A 23286-nucleotide genomic window follows, 5' to 3' on the forward strand; every position below is an offset into this window, starting at 1 on the left:
AATATACAAAATATGTTCTTTGGCTACACAGAATTAAATTAGAAATCAGCAATAGAAAACATTTGGGAAATTCCCAAATATCAGGAAATGAAACAAAGCACTTTAAAATAATAACTTATGTATCAAAGACGACATCACAAAGGAAATGAGAAAATATTTTAAATAAATGCAAAAAATTCTCTCAATATATCAAACTTATAGAATGTAGATAAAGCAACATTTAGAGGAAAACTCATAGCTTCAAATGATTAGATAAAGATCTCCAATTGAAAAACCTAGGCTTTAAAAAAACAAAACAAAACTAAGCTACCTTAGGAAATTGAGGGATTGTATATGGAAACAAATTAAACCCAAAACAAGCCAAAGGAAAGAAGTAATAATAAGAGGTAAAATCAATTACATTAAAAAAAAAATCAATGAAACCAATAGCTGATTCTTTAAAAAGATAGATCCTGAGACATTAAGTGAACACTAGGAAATATTACTAATACATTTATGCCAATCAATGACAGTTTGGTAAAATGGGGCAAATTCCTTCGAAGTATCAAACTACTAAAACTCATTGTTGGTTGTTTAGTTGCTGTCGTGTCAGACTCTTCTGAGATCCCATGGACTGTCCTGCCACGCTCCTCTGCCCATGGGATTTAATAGGCAAGAATACTGGAGTGGGTTGCCATTTTCTTCTCTAGAGGATCTTCTTGAACCAGGGATCAAACCCACATCTCCTGCTTGGAAGGAGCCACCAGGGAAGCCTGAAAGCTAAAGCTCACTCAAAAAGAAAGAGAATCTGAATTAGCTCTCATAATCAAAGAAATTAAGTTCACAGTTAAAAAAAAGAAAAAAGAAAATTCAAGACCAAGATAGCTTCTCTGGAGATTTCCACTAACATTTAAGGAAGAAATAACAACCCTCACACACTCTTCCAGAAAACAGACGAGCGTATACTTCCCAACTCATTTTAGGAGACCTCCATTACTCTTGATACCAAAACCAGACAACAGTATCATCAGAAAACAAAGCTACTTTTCAATATTCCTCACAAACATAGAAATAATTTTAGCAAATTGAATCCAGCAATATATTAAAAAGATCATTACCAAGTGGAGTTTATCCTGAAAATGCAGCAGAGTTGGTTCAATATTCAAAAAGCAATCAATATAATTCACTGTATCAACAGGCCAATAAAGAACAGTCATGTACAGCTCATCTCCATAGATGAAGAAACACATTTGGCAATATTCAACATATAAGCTCTCAGCAAACCAACAGAAGAGGACTTTCTCAACTTGATAAAAACCTATGGCTATCATAATCTTAAATGGTTAAAGACTAAATCTCTTCTCTGGAGTCCAGAAAGATGTCTCACTCCTACCGCTCCTTTTAAAAGGAGTGTTCTGCAGGGTGTTGAGTGTTTAGACAGTGTGCACCCTGAGCAGTCAGGGTGAACTGCCGACCTCCTTTTTTGGGAACTGCACTCAGCATCTCACATCAAGCTATCATAGCTGAGCATCTCAGCTTTATCTTGATTTATTTTGTACAGCTGTTAGCAAGGTATGTCCTAATGTAACTGCTTTATTTTTATACACTTCAGCTTATGAAATGTCTCGGAGGAATGCTCTACTTTCAGTGGATAAACCTGGATATGGTCAACTAATTTTTTGGGGGGGTCAACTGATTTTTGACAAAGATGCCAAAACAATTCAAAAGAGGAAACAATAAGTGGACATTTATGTGCAAAAACAAAACAAAAACTATAACCTTACATTATGTACAAAAACCAACTTGAAATTGATCATAAAGTTAAAATGTAAAACCTAAACTATAAAACTTCCAAAGAAAATATAACAGGAAAACCTTGAGTTAGGCCAGAAACCATAAATCATAAAAGAAAAAAGTTGATAACTGAACTTCATTACATTAAAATGCCCACTCATCAAAAGGCACTGTTAAGAAAATGAAAAGACAAGTCAAACACTGGGAGAAAATATGTGCAAAACCCATTCCTGTAAAAGGGCTGCATCCTGAAATATAAGGAACTCTTACAAGTAAACATTAAGAAAAAGGCCAGAAAAGGGGCAAAAAGTGTGAACTAATACTTCATCAAATGATAGCCATGGATGGCAAATAAGCACATGAACAGATGCTCAACATATACTGAACTGCAAATGAAAACCCCAATGAGGTACTACCTATTAAATGGCCAAACTGACCATTTAAACTGACAAAGTGCTAGTGAGGATATGAAGCTACTAGAAATCTTAGTGTTGGTGGGAACGCAAAATGGTAAAGCTACTTTGAAAAGCAGTCTGGTAGTTTTGTTAAAACTGACAAATTCTAATGGCAAAGACTAGAAACCTAAATATCTTATACTAGTGAAGTTACACAACCCATTCACTGAGAGGCCAAAAATAAACTGAAACATCTATGACTTCAACAAGGATTTTCAACAAGGATTCCAAAGCTATTCAATGGAGAAAGAGCAGTCTCTTCAAGAAATGGTGCTGGGACAACCACACACTAAAGAACAAAGTTGGACCCCCCCTTATCTAACTTTATATGTAAAAATTAGCTCGAGGGGCTTCCCTGGTGGACTGTCCAGTAGTTCCAATGCAGGGGACGGAGGTTCAATCCCTGGTCAGGGAACTAAGTCTACTAAGCCTGCAACTAGCCAGCACGCTGCAACCAAGATAGCATGTCGCAACCGAGACTTGATTCAGCCAAATAACTTTAAAAAACAGGTCTTAAATATAAAACTATCAAACTATTAGAAGCAAGGGCTTCCCTGGTGGCTCAGATGGTAAAAAACCCAACTGCAATGTGGGAGACCAGGATTCGATCCCTGGGTTGGGAAGATCCGCTGGAGGAGGGCATGGTAACCCACTCCAGTATTCCTGCCTGGAAAACCCCATGGACAGAGGAGCCTGGTGGGCTAGTCTATGGGTTCACAAAGAGTCAGACACGACTGAGTGACTAAGCACAGCACATTAGAAGCAAACATATAGATAAATTTCATGACCTTGGATTTGGAAGTAGACCCCTGTATTTGATACCAAAATCACAAGCAACAAAAGAATAAGATAAACCAGAATTCATAAAAAGTGACAAAAGTTTGTGTGTCCAAGGGACATTAACAAGAATGTGAAAAGACAACTTCGAGAATAGGGGAGAATATTTAAAAATCGAATAAGGGTTTAATATCCAGGATTCAGAACAAACTCTTAAAACTCAGACACAAAAGACAAACAACTCAATTTAAAAACGGGCAATGGAGGGACTTCCCTGGTGGTCCAGTGGTTAGGACTCCACCTTCCAATGCAGGGGCTGTGGGTTCCATCCCCAGCCAGGGAGCTAAGATTGCACATGCCTCATGGCCAAAAACCAAAGCCAGAAGTAGAAGCAACACTGTAACAGCTTCAATAAAGACTTTAAAAAAGAAAAAAAAGAGGGCAATGGACCTGAATAGACCTTTCCCCAAAGAAGATACAGAAATGGCTAACAAGTACTTGAAAGAGATAACCAACATCACTGGTCACGATGAGATACTACTTCACATCCACTACGATGGCCTTAAAGAAAAAAGAAAAGAGGGGCTGTGGAGAAACAGGAATGCTCACGAGTTGTTGGCGGAATGTAAAATGGTACCGCCACGGCAGGAAACAAATGTGGCAGTTCCTTAAGAAGCTAAACGTAACACTCTCACGTGATGCAGCCATTCTACTCCTATATACCCAGAAGAACCAAAAATAAATATTCAAATAAATACCTGTTCACAAATGTTCATAACAACACTATTCACAACAGCCAGAAGGTACATCAGCAAGTAAAGAGATAAACTGTGGTATATCCATACAATGGATTAGCATTCAGCCACAAAAAACATACGAAGTACTGATACTTTCCATAAATATAACTTGGATGAACCTTGAAAACATGCTTTGTGAAAGACACAAAGCATCACATATTATATGATTCCTTATATATGAAATATCTACCAGGCAAATCCATAGAGAGAATGGATTAGTGGTTGTCAAGCCAAGGGATGGGAGGAGCAGAGAACGGGCTCCTTTTTAACAGCTATGGGTGTTCTTCTGGGCAGGTGGAAAAATTTTAGAGGCACTGGTTGCACACTGTAAGCATCACTGAATCACACACTTTAAAATGATTAAATGTCACTGAATTGTATACTTTAAAATGATTAACTGTATATGGTTTTCATCTAATAAAAAGAAAAAATGCATTGGTCTATCCAATGACATATATATTTATATAAAAAAGTAAAGCTATTATGTATTTTTTGTTGTTGACAACCAGTGCTTTTAATTACATTATACAGCATTCTGACCTCTGCCTATGGCTTAGTGGAGACTGAGAACCGTGAACCAGCCAGGCTATTAGGTATTGATAGAAGACTACGAAAGTAAAATTTTAAGTTGAAAAGCTGTCAAGTATATACAGTAGGGGAGAATTTATAAATATGTACTTATTTACTTGGTTTTACATAACACAAATGAAACCTGTAATATTGCTTGCCGTCAGAGAGCAAGGTGAGTGGCTGGCAACAGGGTAGAAGCTATTTTTTTTTTTTTTTGAAATGACAAGTTATTTAATTAGGTTCTTTGCAAGAAGTTCAGAACACTACTTTGTGAGGATAAATTCCATTTGTGAGAGCAAACACGGAGCGGAGGTAGCCCTGGAGCTGAGGGACAGCTTTGATTCTTCGCAGAATTTGTGAGTCCACAGCTTTCTGATCAACCTTGCGCTGCTCTGTGATCTCGTATTTCTCTCTCTCTGTGTCAAAGATCTCGCCCTCCTGGTGTCTGGGTTTACGCAGCTTCTTCTTCTTGAAGTAAGTGTCAGTGAGATGTTCTGGGATTTTCACACCACTGATAGCGATTTTGGTGGAGGTGGCAATGACAAATTTCTGGTGTGTTCTACGCAGAGAACTCGATTGAGGGATAGAGGCCCAGTCACAAGTAGCAAGCCACTGCCCAGCTGCTTCAGGAAAACGACCCTCTTGCCTCTGTGGCGCCCAGTGAGGATGATCAGAATGGTCCCAGGAGTGATGCTGGCACGCAGCTTCCGCACATGCTTACTGAAGGGTTTTTTGCCATGACTCAACAGTTTCCGAGGCACATCTTCAGTAGGGTAATACCTAGGCATTTTGCGAAGTTTGACCACTCGGGTACCACCATTCTTGTCTCCACCAACTGGTTTTGTGACAGTAGCAAGAACACGAACCTTCTTTTTCTTTTCGACCTTGGATTTAGCTGCTGAATACTTTCTCTTGTACAAGGCCTTTCTGGAGTACATGGCTGATCGGGAATATCTGCCAATTCCTCTGACCAGGACAGGATTTCGGCTGCAGTGAGGCTTCCCCTTCTTAACTTTCTTCACCTTTTCCACCTTTTTAGCCTTTTTGCCAGCATCAGCCTTCTTGGCTTCAGGTTTTTTCTCCTTAGTATCTGGCTTCTCAGCCTTTTCACCCGCCATCTTGCAAGATGGGAAAGAGCGAAGCTATTTTTTTTATATAAGCCTGTACCTATGTATTGTTGTACCTTTTGTATTTTGAACCATGTAAATGCATTAATATTAAAAAAAACTAAGAGAAAAATAAAGTTAACATGGAAAAGCAAAGTACAAAGCTAATCAAAACAATTTTGAAGATTAAGGGGAGATAGGACCTTCACTCTCCCAGATATTTAGACTTGTATAAGAGTAGACCAAACAAAAAACAAACAGAGAAAAGTCCCCAAACAAACACACTTACAGTATGAATACATACTATGTTTCGTCTCTATGTACCAGACTCATATAAACAAATAAATATACAAATTCACACAGGGTAACTAGTCTATGAAAGATAGTGGAATAATCTTAGTTATCCCTATAGAAAAATAAAGTAGTAACTCCTACCTCACCCCAAAAATAAATTTCATGTGTACCTGAGACACAAAACACATTTTAAAGAAGAGAATCTTTATAACCTCTGGGCTGAGGAAAACTTCTTAAAGTGGATATGGAAAACACAAACTGTGAAAGTTTAATAAATTTAAAGCAAAAATTTCTAAATAGTAAAAGACATTATAGAGTAAAAAGACAATCTGAGGTCTGGCATCAGTTATTTGGTTGCAAATGACCAAAAATAAATGGTAGGATCCAGAATATTTAAAGTACTCTTACAAATCAAGAAAAAAAGCACAAGATAAGGGATATAAATATGCACTTCATAAATGGCCAATAACATAAAGAGATGCTTATCCTCACTGGTTATTAAGGACATGCAGTTAAACCACACATAAGGTTTTAGTTTTACCTCCATCCAATTGGTAAAATACCAAAATCTGACAATTGTCACTACAGATGTGGAACAAAGGCACCTTTGTATATTGCTTTTGGGAATGTAAATCGACACAATCATTTGAAGAATGATTCCACATCATTTAGAATAGTTGCAGATTCATACAGCTTAAGACTTAATTCTATTTCTTGATATATACACAGGAAACTGTTGCATATGAGTACAAACAGACACATACAAGAACATTTATAGTAGTGGAAACCTGAGAACAACCCTAAAAATCCAAAAGCAGGAGAATGACTCCATGGTGTTATACAGTACCCACATGATGAATTACTCTCAGCATAGAGCTATATGAAGCTGATAACTAAAAAAAAAGCAGATCAGAAAAAACCAAACTATCAAATGATAACATTTTATATAAAATCAAAAGCATTCTGCAAAAGCAAACTATTTTGGCAACCAAACTTTTCTGGCAACACACAATTATTATAAAAGTCATATGGAATGATAAACACCAAAAGTAGAATAACGATTATCTTTGGGAGCAAGATAGAGGAATGGTAATCAGGGAAGGTACACAGGGCTCAACTCTTTCATTCGTTTTATTACTTTGGCAAGATCTGAAGCAAATAGGGTAAAAGGGCACATGTGACCAAAGGGGGTTGTGGGTACATGAGTGCTCATATTATGTTCTATACTTTAATGTACACTAGAATTGTATCATAATTGAAAATGAGAAAAAAAGATCAGAAGGAAAATTCCCAAATGATAACTATCATTTCCTAGTTGTAGGTTTATATTTTCCTCTATGCATACTGTCTAAATCTTCTATAATAAATGGGTATGGCTTTTATAATGGGAAAAAAAGTCAATGAAAGTTATATATTTTAAAACTCACCTGATAAATTCAAGTCTGCTAACTGTCCACTAGAATCCATTTCCTTTTCCTAATAGCCACAGACAAGAGTGCCCAGCAAGAGACACTGTAGCCAGAGGAAGCCATGTAACTAATGGAAAATGATCCATGAAATAAGGGTTTTCCCCTTCAAATTAGACATGAGTCCCACCCCCCTCCCCTGGTTGAATCAGGAGTGTGATCCCTGCAAGCATGAGTCAACCATGCACACAAAAACAAGACTCAAGACCCTCACTCAGGACAATGGAGCAGTAACATTGTAAGAATCTGGGGCTCTGGGAATGCTGGAGCCCACTTGCCCTGCAACATTTGCCTTCTTTGGCCTGACTGAGATCCCAAACTATTTTTCTTGAACTACTTTATTTTTGAGTCTCTGTTGTCCCAGATTAGCCAGTATTCTAATCAATAATGGCAGGAAAGACAACTTAAGGGTTGCACCTTCCATTTCTTCTCTTGAAGTTACCATTTAAGAACAAAGAACTGTCTCTTAGAAAGGCCATCTAAAAACTACATTAACAAATCAGTGGCTGAGTCTCCACCAATTAATCCCCAATAAGATTTTTTCATGAAATACAACCACCTAAAGATTAAATTCATATGGAAGAAAGATACAAAAATAGCCAAGAAAAAGTATCAAAAGAACAGAGGAGATTTACCATGTATCAAAATGTATTTTAAAACTATAGTAAAGTGTAGTATTAGCACACAAATGGCCAAATAAATGGAACAGAATTCAGAAACAAACTCATATATATATGGAAATAACCAAAACAAAGGAAAAAACTCAATAAAACTGACAATAGTTTATAACATCTACAACCAGACACATACACACACACAAAACACCATAAACAAAATTAACAAACCAGCAATAAACTGAGAGAAAACACTTAAGATATAATGTATGATCAGTATATAAACTGTATTTTTAAATGCTAATAAATCAATATAAAATTACCCAGCTGAAAATGGGTAAAGGACATAAACAGGCAATTTACAGAAGAGGAAATGCATATAAGCAATAAAAATAGATGTTTAATTTTACTAGTTAACTGGGAAATACACAAAATTTCATTTTTCCCCCATCAGATTAACCAAAATTAAGTCTGATAAAAGAGAAAAAAGCAGTATTCTCATACATTACCAACCTTAGTGTACTAGAGGGAAAAGTAGTCAACCACTTGGAAGCACCATTGGTAGGGTCTATTAAAATTAAAAATGCACAGAATTTATCCAGCCAATTCCACTACTTGGAATCTACTCTTGAAAAAGTCATGCACATTAGCAGAGACATATAAGAGAGTGTTCACTGGAACATCATTTATAATAAAAAGTTAGAAGTAACTGAAAAACATTCACTAACAAAAAATGGCCAGAGTCACTCCACAGCACACACGGCAGGCTGAGAGAACACGGGAGACCCATACTAACCAACAGGAAACGCTCCAAACACAACCTGAAAAAGTAAGCTGCAAAGTGCAGACCTTTCAGAAACATGTTTACATTTCTGTATTTTGCCATGCTCCCCCTTCAAAAAAGTCATGTTATCTGTCATATTAATGATCATAGAAAAGGGTAAAAATTGTTATAATTGTACAGATATGCCAGAAAGGTTTAAAAAAAATCAGCAACTGTAACCGAATTTGTACTTGCTCTTTTCAGAAACAGACAAGTCACCAGTTCACTGCAGGGTTGAACTGAGCCACCACACACAAGCTTCCATCACAGATGAGTAACTGCTGTTTATACTTTACCTACGTTTGGACTGCTTGAGTCCAAATGCCAATGTCAGTTCTGGAAATGTCATCCACTTGGTTTTCTGGTACAAAATTAAGTACCCTAATCAATTCACATCTTACAAGTGGCATGTCAACTAATAAAAATAGAGTCAGTGCCTCCATCTTTAATTATAAAACAAATCAGGTAACATAATAAGCACCTGAAAAATGTAATACACTCCAAGGTGTTGAAGTAATAATCAACTTGGTCTTAAAAAACTTTCAGTAAGAAAGCTGAAGAACCCTAGGCAAATGTATGGGGATGGAAGTCCAATATTGATTCAAAGATGTTTTTATGGTCAAGGCTCCGTAGCATGGTTTCCAAGATGTGCTCACATATCAACAACTCTCTAACTGTTCCATGATCTGCCAGCATGGTAGCAACAAACTACACGGGGGTAAAAAAACCTGGTAACCTCATTGAGCCCTCGGAATTTCCAAAGGGGAAAAAAATTTAATGTCCAAGTCTCCTGACATTTCAGTGGGGTCATTTTAAGAACAGTTTGTGGCATCTCACATCACACTGACTGTGGCATGCCTCGCACTGCTGCTTCCCCAGGTGCTGCACCTCAGGAGACATTTTAAAGTAGCGTATTCCGTCTTCGAGGAATATGCTATACCAACAGTTTGACAGGGGAAATATAGTAAGCCATTTTAAATAAAAGTCAGTTGTCTTCCCTTCCATCAAGAAATCGGAGATTCCCTAATGGCTCAGATGGTGAAGATTCTGGAGGCAGTGCAGGAGACCTGGGTTCGATCTCTGGGATGGGATGCAACCTGCTCCAGTGTTCTTGCCTGGAGAAAACCATGGACAGAGAAGCCTCATGGGTTACAGTCCATGGGGTCACAAAGAGTCGGATACAACTAAGCAACTAACACTTTCACAAGCTACAGGACACTTTCAAAAAAAAAAAAGTCTGAAAAACTGTTAACCTATTTTAACAAACTAGGGTAATCCACGGCAGAAACAAAATAATCAGTCAACAATAGTTTGTTATTGTTTAACTTTTTAAAACAGACCATTTACAACATTTCTTTTCCTCCTACCCAAATGATGAAATACAGAACTAATGCTTCAGAGAATAACTATATTAATGAAACATCAACAAGTTACAGATAAACATTTTAATTGATTAAATATATTATTTTCAAGATCTTTTGGAAATCGCACTTGTAATATTCTATTCAACAGCCAAAGGCAATAAAAAAAGTTTAAAACCAAAAATGTTCTGACATGAACATGTGACAGGAATTGCTGCTATGTGAAGTAACATACACTGCTCCCAGGAACAATATTTTTAGAGAATAATTCATCTTAACATGTGCAAGGACAAATCTGTAATCAAAGGCTGGAAGAAATATATATTAGTGCCTGCTTTTTAAAAGTTTATTTTACATTTTAAATACAGTATTTTCTCATAAAAAAAAAAAAAAATGCCAGGAGGTGCCTAACCCCATGGTTTCTATACCATATACACGAGATCTGATGGACAATGTGGCAAACCTTCTGAATGTAACAGAATGAACACCTATTAGCTGGGGCTACTGAATCGAAATTAAAAAAACGCAAATTAAGCACTGCTTAGGAGAAAATAATCCAGTTTCCGAATAACCAAAAGAGGAAAAGAGTTAGATATGTACAAAACCAGGTATTAAAAAAACAGAAAAAAAAAATGCAGCACACAAAAAACAAACAGCCCCTTATGTAGTGAACTGTATACACTGCAGCTAATCAATGGAAACAAACCCTCCTACAAGAAGTGATTTATGATCAAAAATTTTAAAAATCGAAGTATCTCAGTAACATATAATAACAACATTGTGTGTATAATGCCATCTTTGTAATTTTCTATCTATACCATCCTTCTGAAAACAAGAATCTCTAGACTAGTCAATCACTTACACAAATTTTGAGGCAATTAATCCATATCTGTTTCCAGTAAGGAAAACAAAGATGTACCTCCTTCCATCAATGAAGACATAATACAGATTAAAGCTATAAAAAAATTTAAGCATGGCCATATGCATTTCCAATTCTTTCTATTAAGTAATTCCCAACTGGGATCATGTAGGATATGTGCCTAAGTAGTATCAAATCAAAAGAAAATGGACTATCTCTGGCAGTGATTTCCATATTAGTGCAACGTTATTCACCATACACTGAATTATATTTAAATGACCTTATATATTTTAATTCAGTAGGTGCCAATTTGTTTACAAAATCCCTAACTATATGCTTGTGTAGAAAACAGTTTCAATTTGAGATGCTCTATAAAGCTAAATCAAGACAAAAATGAATTACTTTTTTGCTTTGCTACTGGTAGTATAAATACCAGATGAGGAGAAAAGGGCCAAGGGTTTGTGGAGGCTTGCTAAGATGGATGTTTTCAGTGTTCTATGTGTCTTGATACTTCAATTATCAATTAGGTTTGAACATTCTATATTAACATTATTCAGAAAATAATTATCTGTAACATAGCTCTGAACTAAACAGCCGTACCCAAAGCAAAACAATCTGGGTCATTCAGAATAAGATCAAATTGAGGCAATTTCTTTTCTATTATAATCTGTGACATCTTAAGTTTCAAAAATGGTGACCTTCAATGAAAGTAAGATGTACCTCATGTAGACTATTACAGGATTTCAAATCAGAGGGCACTGTAAAGTAACTATGGGCTCTCAGAAAACACATAGAGCAGGCAGCAATGGACTAACCATCAGCCAGGTGGGGTCAACGTTGAGCTGTTTTATTTTGGAGACTTTAAAAGATTTAACATGTAGCTCGTGTAACATCAGCATCCACTCATGACTCTGCTGGTCAGCACCGAAGGGCTGGATGAGTCTGAGGAGTCCCTTTAACCCCAAAGTACTAATGCTCGAGAGTTTCAAGGAAATCCTGATTCCCAGCAAGAGTCCCAAACCATCAGACCAAAATCAATAGGGTAAACACTGACTGCAATGCTCCACGAAAGTCAAAGAAATTTCCAAATTAAATGCCATCTTCCGCTCAACCCTAGACTCCAGACTCTGTAACATCTTTATCTAGTATAATAGACTCTGTAGTAGACTGATTTTGACCTCCACAAAGAGTAGGAGTTGTCAAACTTGAGGAGGTAGACTCCTCTCCCTGGATATTGGTGGCTGCCGGCATACACCTCCTCATGACAGTCCCGCCGGTACACAGGCACAATCTCATCCAGCAGGGGCTTGTTGGCATTCTTTTTGGCCTTCTCTTCAGAACTGATGTTCTCTGTGAAAGAAAACAGAGACACGTCAGAGTGAAGAGATTCAGGAAAACCACACGTCTGCCGCAGGCATTTTAAACTCCAACCTTTCTTTGAGAAATTGCTCATTAGGAATTCTCTCAATCCATTCTACAACTTATGTGCATGTGAATGTGTATTGATTCCTTCTTGTATCTGAGCAGCTGCTATGTACCAAGCACAGCACTTTCTGGGCCCTGGGAGCCCAGTGGCAAGCATCTGGTGGCGGCAGCAGTCAGGAGCTTTCCTCCCTCTGTACTTGAACCACTGTTCCCCTTCCACATCCACTCAGTTCCTAACTCCTCTCAACAGGTAGGGCATCAGTCATTTGAGTAAGACCACAGAAAACGCTGCTGTGACCCTCTTCTTCCCAACAATATGTAAGTCCTCTCTTGTTTTAGGAATGGGGAGAAGGGAGCTTATGAGGACTATTATTTTCTATTGATCTTAAGTACAAAGAGAGAGGATGTTATTTTATTTTCTTAAATAAAATGAGAAAGACACAGAAAAGAGGTAGACATTCAGAGACACTCTGAAAATTCAATCACTTTCACTAGGTCTGTGTAACCCAGGGATGATCCCAGTGGCAAAAAATGGGCTTTGATTCTAGGTTTGCCCCAGGTTAATAGTTTTTTGAACTGTAATGATATGATGTTAGGAAAAAATACCTGTAGAAACCTGTAGGAATGAGAACTTATGAACCAGCTGAAAAGTTAGTTTAATATAGTAATATAAACAGCCTCAAGGAAAACAGTTGTTGTTTTTAGTCTCTTTTGAGACCCCATGGACTGTAGCCTGCCATGCTCCTCTGTCCATGGGATTTCCCAGGCAGGACTACTGGAGTGGGTTGCCATTTTCTTCTCCAGGGGATCTTCCTGACACAGGGTTGAACCTGCATCTCCTGCACTGACAGGCAGATTTGTTACTACTGAGCCACCAGGGAAGTCCCTCAAGGAAAACAGATCAAGGGAATATTCAGCATAGATTTTAAAAGACTTTCACGTTTGCAACATGGCAGAATGAATTACAGGCACATGAGTCAATTATGTGATGATTGTCAATGGCCACTATTAGGAATTTAAACCAGGAAGGTCTAAGAAACTCAGCTGAGAGGAGCTTAAGGAGACTTGTTACTAAAATGTGGCATCCTGGATGGGATCCTGGAACATTCAGAAAAACTAAGGAAATCTGAAGAAATATGGACTTTAGTTAATAATATATCAATACTGGTTCATTAGCTAAGATGAATATACCATGGGACAAGGTAAGATGTTAACAATAGGGAAAAACTGGGTTTCAGAACTCTTTGTACTATCTCGTGCAATACTTCTGTAAATCTAAAGCTATTCTAAATTAAAAAGTTTATTCAACAATAGTAGATGACAAATAGGCCCAAATCAGATTTGTTTTATCATAGCAATACTACTTAAAATTAAATGTACTTCATTTGCAAATGAGAGATACAAGTCATTCTAAGTACACACTATTGCCCATAAGGACATCCATGAAATAGATTATTGGGTCCATTAATTCAAGATCCAAATTTTGCTCAAAAATCTACAAAATTAAAGGTTATTAGGATAGATGGAAGATGCATCTTTCTTCAATCTAAGCAAGACTTGGGACCTAGAAACAATCAAGTGGAGAATTACAGAAGGATGGATTACCCATCATGTTTTCCTCAGAGAAAACAAACTCCTCCATCTTTCAAGACCTAATGGAGAAAAACTAAAACAATGAACAAAAGAACTGGACTTTGCTTCCATCTTAAACCAAGCTGAAAGGACCCCACATAAAACAAAATACACAATGTGGACAAGGCCTGGCGGCACAGCAGCCTCCATAGGGAGACACGTGGCAAATAAAACCATTCTGAGTTAAATCTTCACTGCTGTTACTTCTTTTTTGGGGGGGGTGGGGGGTGGAGGTGGCTATGCCGTGTGGCTTGTGGGATTCTCGGTTCCCTGGCCAGGGACTGAACCTGGGATATGGCAGTGAAAGCCCAGACTCCTAACCACTAGGCCACCGAGGAACTCCCCTCACCATTGTCATGAGTGCAGAGACTTCAATGGGTCAGTTTTAGTTGCAAATCACATTACAGGTAATGACAGGTAATGCCATATTCCATTTGAGGCTATCATACACTAGTGCAAAGGTCAAAGATGTGTAGCATCTCACCTTGAGTGAGGCACTGAACCCCAGCCATTTTGATCAGTGCTCTTCCCAACAGCAATAACACAATGATAATCAGCTGAGGGGTCAGACTATGAAGTATCCTGCTTTAAAAGCTCTCAAGCTTACAAACCAGGAGAAATAGATTACTTCAACCCACTTAATAGAGAATGATCTTATTATTCACAAAGCTCTTTAAAAATACAGCAATTTGCATATACTAAAAACTTCCCTTCCCAAGCATGTGCAAATCACCTGACTGTAATGAGTCCCCGTGTGCATCAGAAAGACTAGTAAAGGGCTTAGTTCCTGTCCTGATGCTGCTGAGGGGCACCTGAAGCAACAGAAGTGGCACCTGCCCTGCAAACTCAGGTCTCTCTAGTTTTTTTTTTCTCCCTACTTTGACATTTTTTTGGTCTGGTTCAGTCAGCAGTATTTACGTGCAGTGCTTTCCCTTGCTGGTGGTACTCAGAATAAAGACTGCTGAAAACTAAATGCTAAAAGAGAAAGCAGCTCCTAAACAACACTGGCCCATGTGTGTGTGTTGCCATACATGACCTGAAGGGACTCAGAGTATCTTGGTGATATAACCAAATCACCAAGATTCAGCTTGTCTATCAAAAGCGGACTGAACTTTTAGCCTCCCTCCATGTACCTTCAACAACTACCTCTTTAAACTTATCCCAGTGTAGTCTCTGTGATTACCTACACTCTTCAATATGCAGTTCATTTATAAGTCACCTGAAAGGTTAGTTATGGTCAAGAATTGAAGGTGCTTTCCTATTCTCCCAGTCAGGGCACTCCTTCCACATTACTCAATCAAGTCAACAAATATTTAACTACTTATTAGGTGGATACAAAAGCCCTGTGTTCTAACTTTTCTGGATAATAACAAAATTAAAAAGACTACCTTCTCAATCAGTAAGCAATACATTTTACAACCTATTTCCTAGACCAAGATAGTTTTTTTTTTGGTTACACAAGACATATGGGATCTTAGTTCCCCGACCAAGTATTCAACCTGTGCCCCTTGCCTTAGAAGCTTGGATCACCAGGGAAGTCCCAACATCAAGACAGCTGAGACTGTCACTGGAAACATTTGATTTTGTCTAGTTAGAGAAAATACATCTTGGACTAACAACCTTGACAGAATTTCTCGCTTGCTCTTTTATAATTTTTCAAAATGACCTTGCACATTTGGCTTTTCAACACACAAGGCTGAAAAGTATAACAGCATTCAGAAAGCAGTAAAATAAACTGTCAGACAGACTTCCCTGGCATTCATAAAAATTCAGGCCCCAATCACTCAGGAGGCTAGCTTCTCTCACAATCTCTTTGGCCTAAGGTCCCACCACTGAAACGTTTGATCCCTGTCCAGGAAGTTAATCGGGAAGCATGAGGTTGGCTGACATCAGAACTGCTACCATTTCTGCCAATGCACAACCCAGCTACTGAACATGGACCAATGGCTCTACCTTCCTCCTCCTCGTCGTCATCGCTGGACTCACTGACATGCACGCTGACAGCAGTGTTCGGAGAGTCTGTCCATTCAAAATATACCCCAAACCCAATGTCATAATTGTCTGTAGCAAATTCCCAAAAGAGATATGATCCTTCTTCATGGGTGGGTACTCGAACAGTGACTACTTCTCCTCGGCCCACTGTGATCACGGAATCCGCATCCTGCCGAATCTTCTCTTTAAAGTCTTTGATCTGGGGTCGTGTCCACATGGATGGAGCTGCGATTACTGGAAGAGATTCTAAAGGCAACAGGAATTACAAAGGATAAAGAGGATGAGCCTTCACCTGTGGGCAGCAATACCTGCACAGGACCACCTGCCCAGCCATGAGCAGGCACCGAGTGCAATCTGGTCTACCTTAGACAGGACTTTAAAAGCCTTCCCATGGAAGTCTCCCCCCAAATTCCTATATTTAATAACACCACAGGTATTCAGAGGTCAACATCCCATTTTAAGTTAACAAATGCAAACCATATTAAGGAGGATTTTTTTCCAGTACTCCAACTGCATATGGGCATGGAAGAATGACCGCGGAAACTTCCTAGCTGGAAAGAAGGAAACATTCAAACAAAGAGAGATCTGGACTTGAAATAAATTCATTTTTGGATGTGAACAAAGAAGGCGGGCTTTGACTTCAGACTCTGTCAGAAAAAAAAGTCTTGACCTTGGAGTAAACCAAAGCTCTAAGGGAGGGGTTACTCTAAGGAAACTCAGAAAAACTTGGATAGGAATGAAACTGCTAGCAACTGAGGAAAAATGGGTAATGTCTTGTTACTGAGAAATATCTATGTGCACTCAATAGGTTTTTCAGAGTTATTCAGAGCCTTTGACAAAAGATTTAACTCTTAATAGGAAAAAAAGGGGAAGAGAGGAATCAATCAAGGTATTTCAAGGTCTTTTCTGCAACTATTCTATTACTTGTTTTAAAAAGACAAGGAAACCAACTTTCTTATGAACCACACTACCACCATCTCTGATCAGTCACTGACATGGTCTCTTCTTTCTTCTTACTTGGGAACTGGTACTCTTGATTCAGACCTTTAAGCTTAAGTGTCCCTTCCCCAGGAAAACCTCTGGTGACCTTAACTAGCTCCCATCTCCATATTATGTGCTTTCACACTGAAATGGACTTTTCTCTCCACACAGTACTTACCACAGCCACAATTTACATTGTATGTGTGTTATTTTGCTTCACCTCTGTAACCCAACACCCAGAAAATCTTGAACCAATTGTTGAATGAATGAGCTGCCTGTGAAAAGGTAAGTAGACCTTTGAAAATCTAAATTATCTTACCGGTAACATGGTTCTTCTGTCTCAAAAAATATATTGTGAATATATGGTAAAGAGCCTACAAGTTTGCCCCCGTGATCCTCACGGTGGGTATTCATGGACTTGTAAAGTCACCACTCAAAATTCACCAGGAGCAACAGAATACAGCAGCAGTGCTGACCTACTACTTCCAAAGCTAGGGCATGAAGGACACTGCCACTCTTGCTTTGTTTTCCTTTGCATCATGTTCTCTGGAGGAAGACAGCTACTGTGTTGAGAACACTCAAGCAGCCCTTTAGAGAGGCTCCACGGGGCAAGGAATTGAGGTCCTCCTGCATACGGCCAGCATGAACTTGCCAGTCATGTGAGGGAACCATTTTGGAAGCAGTCTCTAGTCCCAGTCAAGCCTTCACATGAGGCTTGACCTCGTAAGAGGTCAACATAACCTCATAAGACACCAGAACCACCACCACTCAGTTAGTGCGTGTGTGCTAGTCGCTCAGTCGTGTCTGATTCTTGGCGACCCCATGGACTGTAGCCTGCCAGGCTCCTCTGTCCATGGGATTCTCCAGGCAAGAATACTGTAGTGGGCTGCCATTTCCTTCTCCAGGGAATCCTCCTGACCCAGGAATCAAACCCAAGTCTCCTGCATGGTAGACAGATTCTTTACTATTTGAGCTACCAGGGAAGCCCACCGCTCAGCTAAGCAGTTCTTCAATCCCTAATCCACAGAAACTGTGGGAGATAATAAATGTTTATTATTTTTAGCTGCTAAATTTGGGTACAATGTGTTACACAGCAACAAATAACCAGTATATAAAATAAGACAACCAAAGGGTCCAAATGGCATCTGATTTGCTCTTCTAAACTATTCCAGGAGTCACCAGAAGCATCAGATTCAGATTAAAAAGAATGAAAAAGCATTCAACTCTCACAAATATGTAATTGCTCTCAAAAGCTAATTAAGCTGACTTTCTGACTTTTGCTTTTCCCGAGTCTGAATTATAGTATCTGGATGGAAGTGCACATACAACAACCATACCTTTTGGTCCGTTCTCCAGGGCTTCTTCGGCGGCTTCTGGTTCAATCTCTTTTTCAGTGTTGTCAGTGTGGGTTTTGGCCTGTCCATTAACTGACATCATATCACTTGGTGTAGTTGCATTCACTTTTGATGATGTAGGAGAGGAAGCCCCAGATACTGCTACTTCCTGTTGTTTCTGTAATGCTGCCTGTAAGTCAGGAAAAGTGAAGACACGCTGACCAGGAGGCTAAAAACGGGGCATTTACCCTGAGATGCATTCTGGTCCCATCAGAATTTTTGCCTCATCAAGTAGCTCCAAGAAATTACTATTACACTTTATCAGTTTTTATCCTATCTATAATGAATATTCTGAGGTCCACATTCTTGTGACCTAAAGATCACTAGAAAAACTAGGAAAAATTAAAGTAGGTAGAAATAATCATCCCAAATAAAATTATTATAGGTAAAAACTGAACATGGAATCATCTGTTCTTAAAACTGATAGAAAAAAACTTAATAAAATTCAGATACATAAGATTTTCATCAGAAAAATTAAACCTGGTAGAAATAAATGGTAACAGAAGAAAATTCACAAAGGGAGAAGCTGTAAATGGTGAAACCTGATAAAGGCCGCAAATGTAACCAACAAATCAAATATGGACAAAAAATTAATAATATATCTCTATACACAGAAAAATTATCACAAACTAAAAACTGCTAATCAAGTAAAAAAAAAAAACTGACCTAAAAATTAAATAGGCTTTTAAAATGGAGTTTGAGGTCAAAATAACTTCTTAAAAAAAAAAAAAAAATGCATCACTTTACATAATTATGATTAAAGTATGTATTTTCATAAATGTAAAATTTAAAAGTCCTCTGAAAAATGGAAAATAAAAACAGCTTAAATCCAAAGGACAGCTACTTTAGGACATTCCTCTCATATTAAAATGAATAAATATTAGTATTAACATTATGAGAAATGCCTAAGTATTACATACATAACTTTTGGGGAAACTTTAAATAAAATTAACTATAACAAACATATAGAAAAGTATACAAATCACAAATGTACAGCTTGATCAATTTTCATTAGACAAACATACACATAAACCAACATCCAGATCAAGACATTATCTGCATCCCAGAACCCTTCCTGGTGCCCCTTTCCAGGAAGTCCTTCAAGGGTAATGACGAAACTAACCTGTAAAATTACACGTTTGGCTCTGCTTGTCTTTGAACTTTAATATAAATGAAATTGTATATTACATGCTCTTTTTCTGTGTCTGGCTTCTTTTACTCAAGATTTGTTTGAGAGGTTTATCTATAAAGTCACAAGTATATACCTGTATTTTGTTTGTTTGCACTGCAATAGAATATGCTATTGTGAAAACAGGAAATTTACCCACTCTATATTATGGCATTTAAGTAGCTTTAAACTAAAATATTAAGTTATATAATAAGTGAGCATATATTTACAACAGTTTAAAGAAAATAGGAAAAAAAAAGCCTGTATAATTTCATGGGTTAGGGATAATGATACATTTTGGCCTATCTGAATATAGATTTCATTTAATGAAATCATTACATTACTAATCATTTACAAATCAGTTGCTTAAGCAGCAACACCTCTCTCTGCTGCTAGTGCTGGTTAGCAAAACACTTAAGATTTTAAAATACATTCTTCCAAAGCCTAGATTCTCAGTAATTTCCACATCAGTTTTCTAAGAGTACCAGCTTCCAGAAAATAGGCATACAACCAAAACAAGTCAGCACATTCAGAACACTTCACTGCATGACAGGAAAGCAAAAAAAAAAAAAAAAAAAAAAAAGGCAATTTCTGTTGATGATCAATTGGTCAGCTCAAATGGTCCCTCTTCACTTTAGGCTTTTGTTGAAACTCTCTAGCAGGATGAACACCTGCCTACCCTGTGATCCCACTGAATATGAGTATACATCTATTATATATAATAGATCACCATTTTTTATTTATATAATCTCTCTTCTATACTCCAGGAAGTTTTTAAAAGCACAGAAAGGCACAGGAACAATAAAACACTCGTGTAACCACACCCCAAATTAACAAGTGTTCCCATTTTTTGTCATTCTGCTCAGTATTTATATAAAAATTAATACTTTATGGGGCTGAGGTTCCCTTTGTTCCTTCCCCAGTTCCTCTCATTCTCTCTTATCAGAGACAACCAATCAATCTGATAAACTGAGTCTGATCACTGAAATCTAAATTATGGCTTTCCAATTCTATTTCAAAGATTTTTGGTTTTACTCTATTTGACTGACTTTGTTCTCACTAAATGATAGCAACCTGTAAGCAGGACAGTGTGTATGAGCTAGCCTATTAAGAAATTATCTCAATACCCATTAAAGAAGCAGGAAAAGGGAGTGATATGCTAAAGTGTAAACAGTCTCTGGAGGACAGAAATCTCTCAAAAATACCACTTATTATCTTGTAACTCTGGTTTGACATCCTTTTCCTCTTCTCATGGACTATACAAAATCTGCAGTGCCTCTTAACTGCTTCACTGATGCTAAAGACTCAGGGGAAAACATATTTTAGGTAAGGATATGAATTTTCAAGAAATTTTAAAGAGCGTGGCAAAATAACAAAGATAACTTCACCTAACAAGAAACGTGGGGCAACTAAAACACAACACTTTTCCTTTTTTTAAATGTTAAGACATTTTATTAAATTTATAGAGAAACATAGTTTGTGTTTTGGTTTTTACTCTGGCCTCGCTGCCAAGGCAGGCGACTTGCGGGAATCTTTGTTCCCTGACTAGAGATGGAACCCAGGCCACCAGCAGTGAAAGCGCCGAGTTCTAACCACTGGATTACCAGGGAATTACCTCACAACACTTTCTTCACTCAGGTATTTTGACAAGTAGTACCTGTTTTGTAACTGAAAATTAAATAAGAAAACTTCAAGTAAAACTTAAAGGTTAACTTTAAAGAGGCATTTTACGCCTCTGCAAGATGTAAAAAAATTAATGTAAAATCAGCTATCTTCCCTATGTATCAAATACTTACACAGAGTAACTATTTTCTTATTTCATTCCTCTGATAGTCCTGTGAAGTTAACAAGACTATATAACAGGATTTCATATCCCATTCTTACTGGTTTGGAGAAAAGGCAGAAATATCAGAGCAATAAGTAACTAGACTGAGATCAAACAAGATAACGGCAAAGCTAGGACAGCATCCAAGTGGTGCGTGACCTCAGTGCTGTGTCCTTCCCCTCAACCACCTACTCCTGTGTGGAAGCGCGACTGCGGGGGCAGGAAGCCAAGGAGGACTGCCAATGTGCTGCAGGCAGGCAGCGCAGCTACTGCACCCAACCAAAAGGGCAAGACAGACCCAACCAAGCTCTGCCTTAGGGACTGTGGGTCCTCCAATTAGAAGCTGGCCAGGACTATGACAGCAGCTGGCCTGAAGGCTGCCCTTGAACTAACACTAATCACCCAAGTCTCCATGGTCCTGGGACCACGTTTAGAGGTATGTCAAACTCACTGGGATAACACTGCTGCTGCTGCTGCTAAGTCGCTTCAGTCGTGTCCGACCGTGCGACCCCATAGACGGCAGCCCACCAGGCTCCACCATCCCTGGGATTCTCCAGGCAAGAACACTGGAGTGGGTTGCCATTTCCTTCTCCGATGCATCAAAGTAAAAAGCGAAAGTGAAGTCGCTCAGTCGGTCCATACAAATTCCAAATACACTTATGACAATATAATAGAGGCCACATTATCTGTTGCTTCGAAATTATAAACTTTCTTTCATAACTGCCACTGCAATGTTAAAAATCTCTGTTAATAAAGGTCACCTAAAAGTTATTTGATATCTGAGAGGCTAACTAATGCAAAAGTCATCAGCAACTGTTAAAAAAAGAACTTTGGTTTCAATGAAACTAAAAACCCTTTCTAGGGCTGAATTTGGGTGTTAGCTATCGTACCTGTTGCTGTGCAAGCTGGACTTGATACAACTGCTGCATATACTGCTGATAGTGTTGCTCCTGCAACTGGCGGATGAGAATCTGCTGCTGTTCGTAGTTCCCTGGATACTGTTGGGCTGCATACTGCTGGAACTGCACGGCAGTCTGGGAGTTTAAAGCTGCCATTATCTGCTGCCTAAAAACATTAAAAAATATACACTAGTCTGACTACAGGAGATTGACTGTTCATGACAAAATAAAATGTCTTTGTGTTATTTCGTTTTATAACGAATACCTCTTAAAAATGATTAAGGTATGTATACCAAGCAGCATGTGTCCAAGGTCCAGAGAAAGATTTAAGAAAATAAACTTGGCTTCTGATATTTCACCTAGGTTTTTCAAGGCCAACTTGAGATGGAAAAGGAGAATAATAAACATATCACTGTCGGTGCCATCATTGTCATCACCATTTATTGTGCCCTTACAATGTGCCATGCAGTTTTTTCAGGGTACTTCTATGTACCAACCCACCTAGTTCTCACAACCACCCTGTGAGGTAGGGTTTCACAAAGCAGAAAATGGAAGATTTCAGTGACTTGCCCAAGATGACACTGTGAGTAGACGCCAGAGCCAGGATTCAAGTCTAGGCAGTCTGGCTCCAGCCTATAGTTTTTGCTGTAAGAAAAATGGATTGTCATTTATTACAGAGATGAGATATTTAACTGCTGGCCATGGTTTTTCTACATAAATATATGTAAAGTAGTAAAAAGCTGAATAATAGCTAAAAGATGTTACAGGTGGCTCTGGTAAGTACAAATAAAGCCAGTGGAAATCTGAGCACCTTGGCATTTAATGTAAAGCCAGTCTTAAACAGGAGCACTGAAGACAATTATCTGGGTACAGTTGGTCTAGAAATACTGATTTCTGTGAACTAGTACTATTCCTTTCCCCCCCATATATAGGAAACACGTGCTTAACTCAGTCACGTGACCAACAGTAACGCCCTCTAAGCCATCTGTTAACAGGTAATAAGAGAGCTAAATCTCACAAAGTCCTAAACAGAACATGACACTGGGTCCAACCAGGGCACCCCTCTCCCCCAAAA

The 23286-nt window shown here is 38.3% G+C and overlaps 2 protein-coding genes across 3 annotated transcripts in view; both read right to left on the bottom strand.

Annotated features, from left to right (window-relative positions):
• Positions 1–4573: 4573 nt before the first annotated feature.
• Positions 4574–5505, bottom strand: LOC129652917 (60S ribosomal protein L6-like). Its single transcript, XM_055582018.1, is given in 2 exon segments — positions 4574–4941; positions 4944–5505. Coding segments are annotated over 2 exon segments (861 nt in total). The 5' UTR covers positions 5491–5505; the 3' UTR covers positions 4574–4627.
• Positions 5506–10105: 4600 nt separating this feature from the next.
• The window catches only part of ACBD3 (acyl-CoA binding domain containing 3), a 38804-nt gene continuing 25623 nt past the window's right edge, over positions 10106–23286 (bottom strand). The window contains exons 5-9 of one of the 2 annotated variants that reach the window (XM_055582016.1): positions 22713–22856; positions 22203–22377; positions 18263–18449; positions 15906–16190; positions 10106–12245 (exon numbers count right to left, since the gene is read on the bottom strand). In XM_055582016.1, coding sequence (XP_055437991.1) covers positions 12034–12245; positions 15906–16190; positions 18263–18449; positions 22203–22377; positions 22713–22856 — 1003 coding nt within the window. In that variant the 3' untranslated portion in view covers positions 10106–12033. The remainder of the gene's footprint in view (positions 12246–15905; positions 16191–18262; positions 18450–22202; positions 22378–22712; positions 22857–23286) is intronic. The other variant, XM_055582017.1, reaches the window with a different exon arrangement.

The sequence above is a fragment of the Bubalus kerabau genome, chromosome 5, assembly GCF_029407905.1.
Source record: "Bubalus kerabau isolate K-KA32 ecotype Philippines breed swamp buffalo chromosome 5, PCC_UOA_SB_1v2, whole genome shotgun sequence".
Lineage (NCBI taxonomy): Eukaryota > Metazoa > Chordata > Mammalia > Artiodactyla > Bovidae > Bubalus > Bubalus kerabau.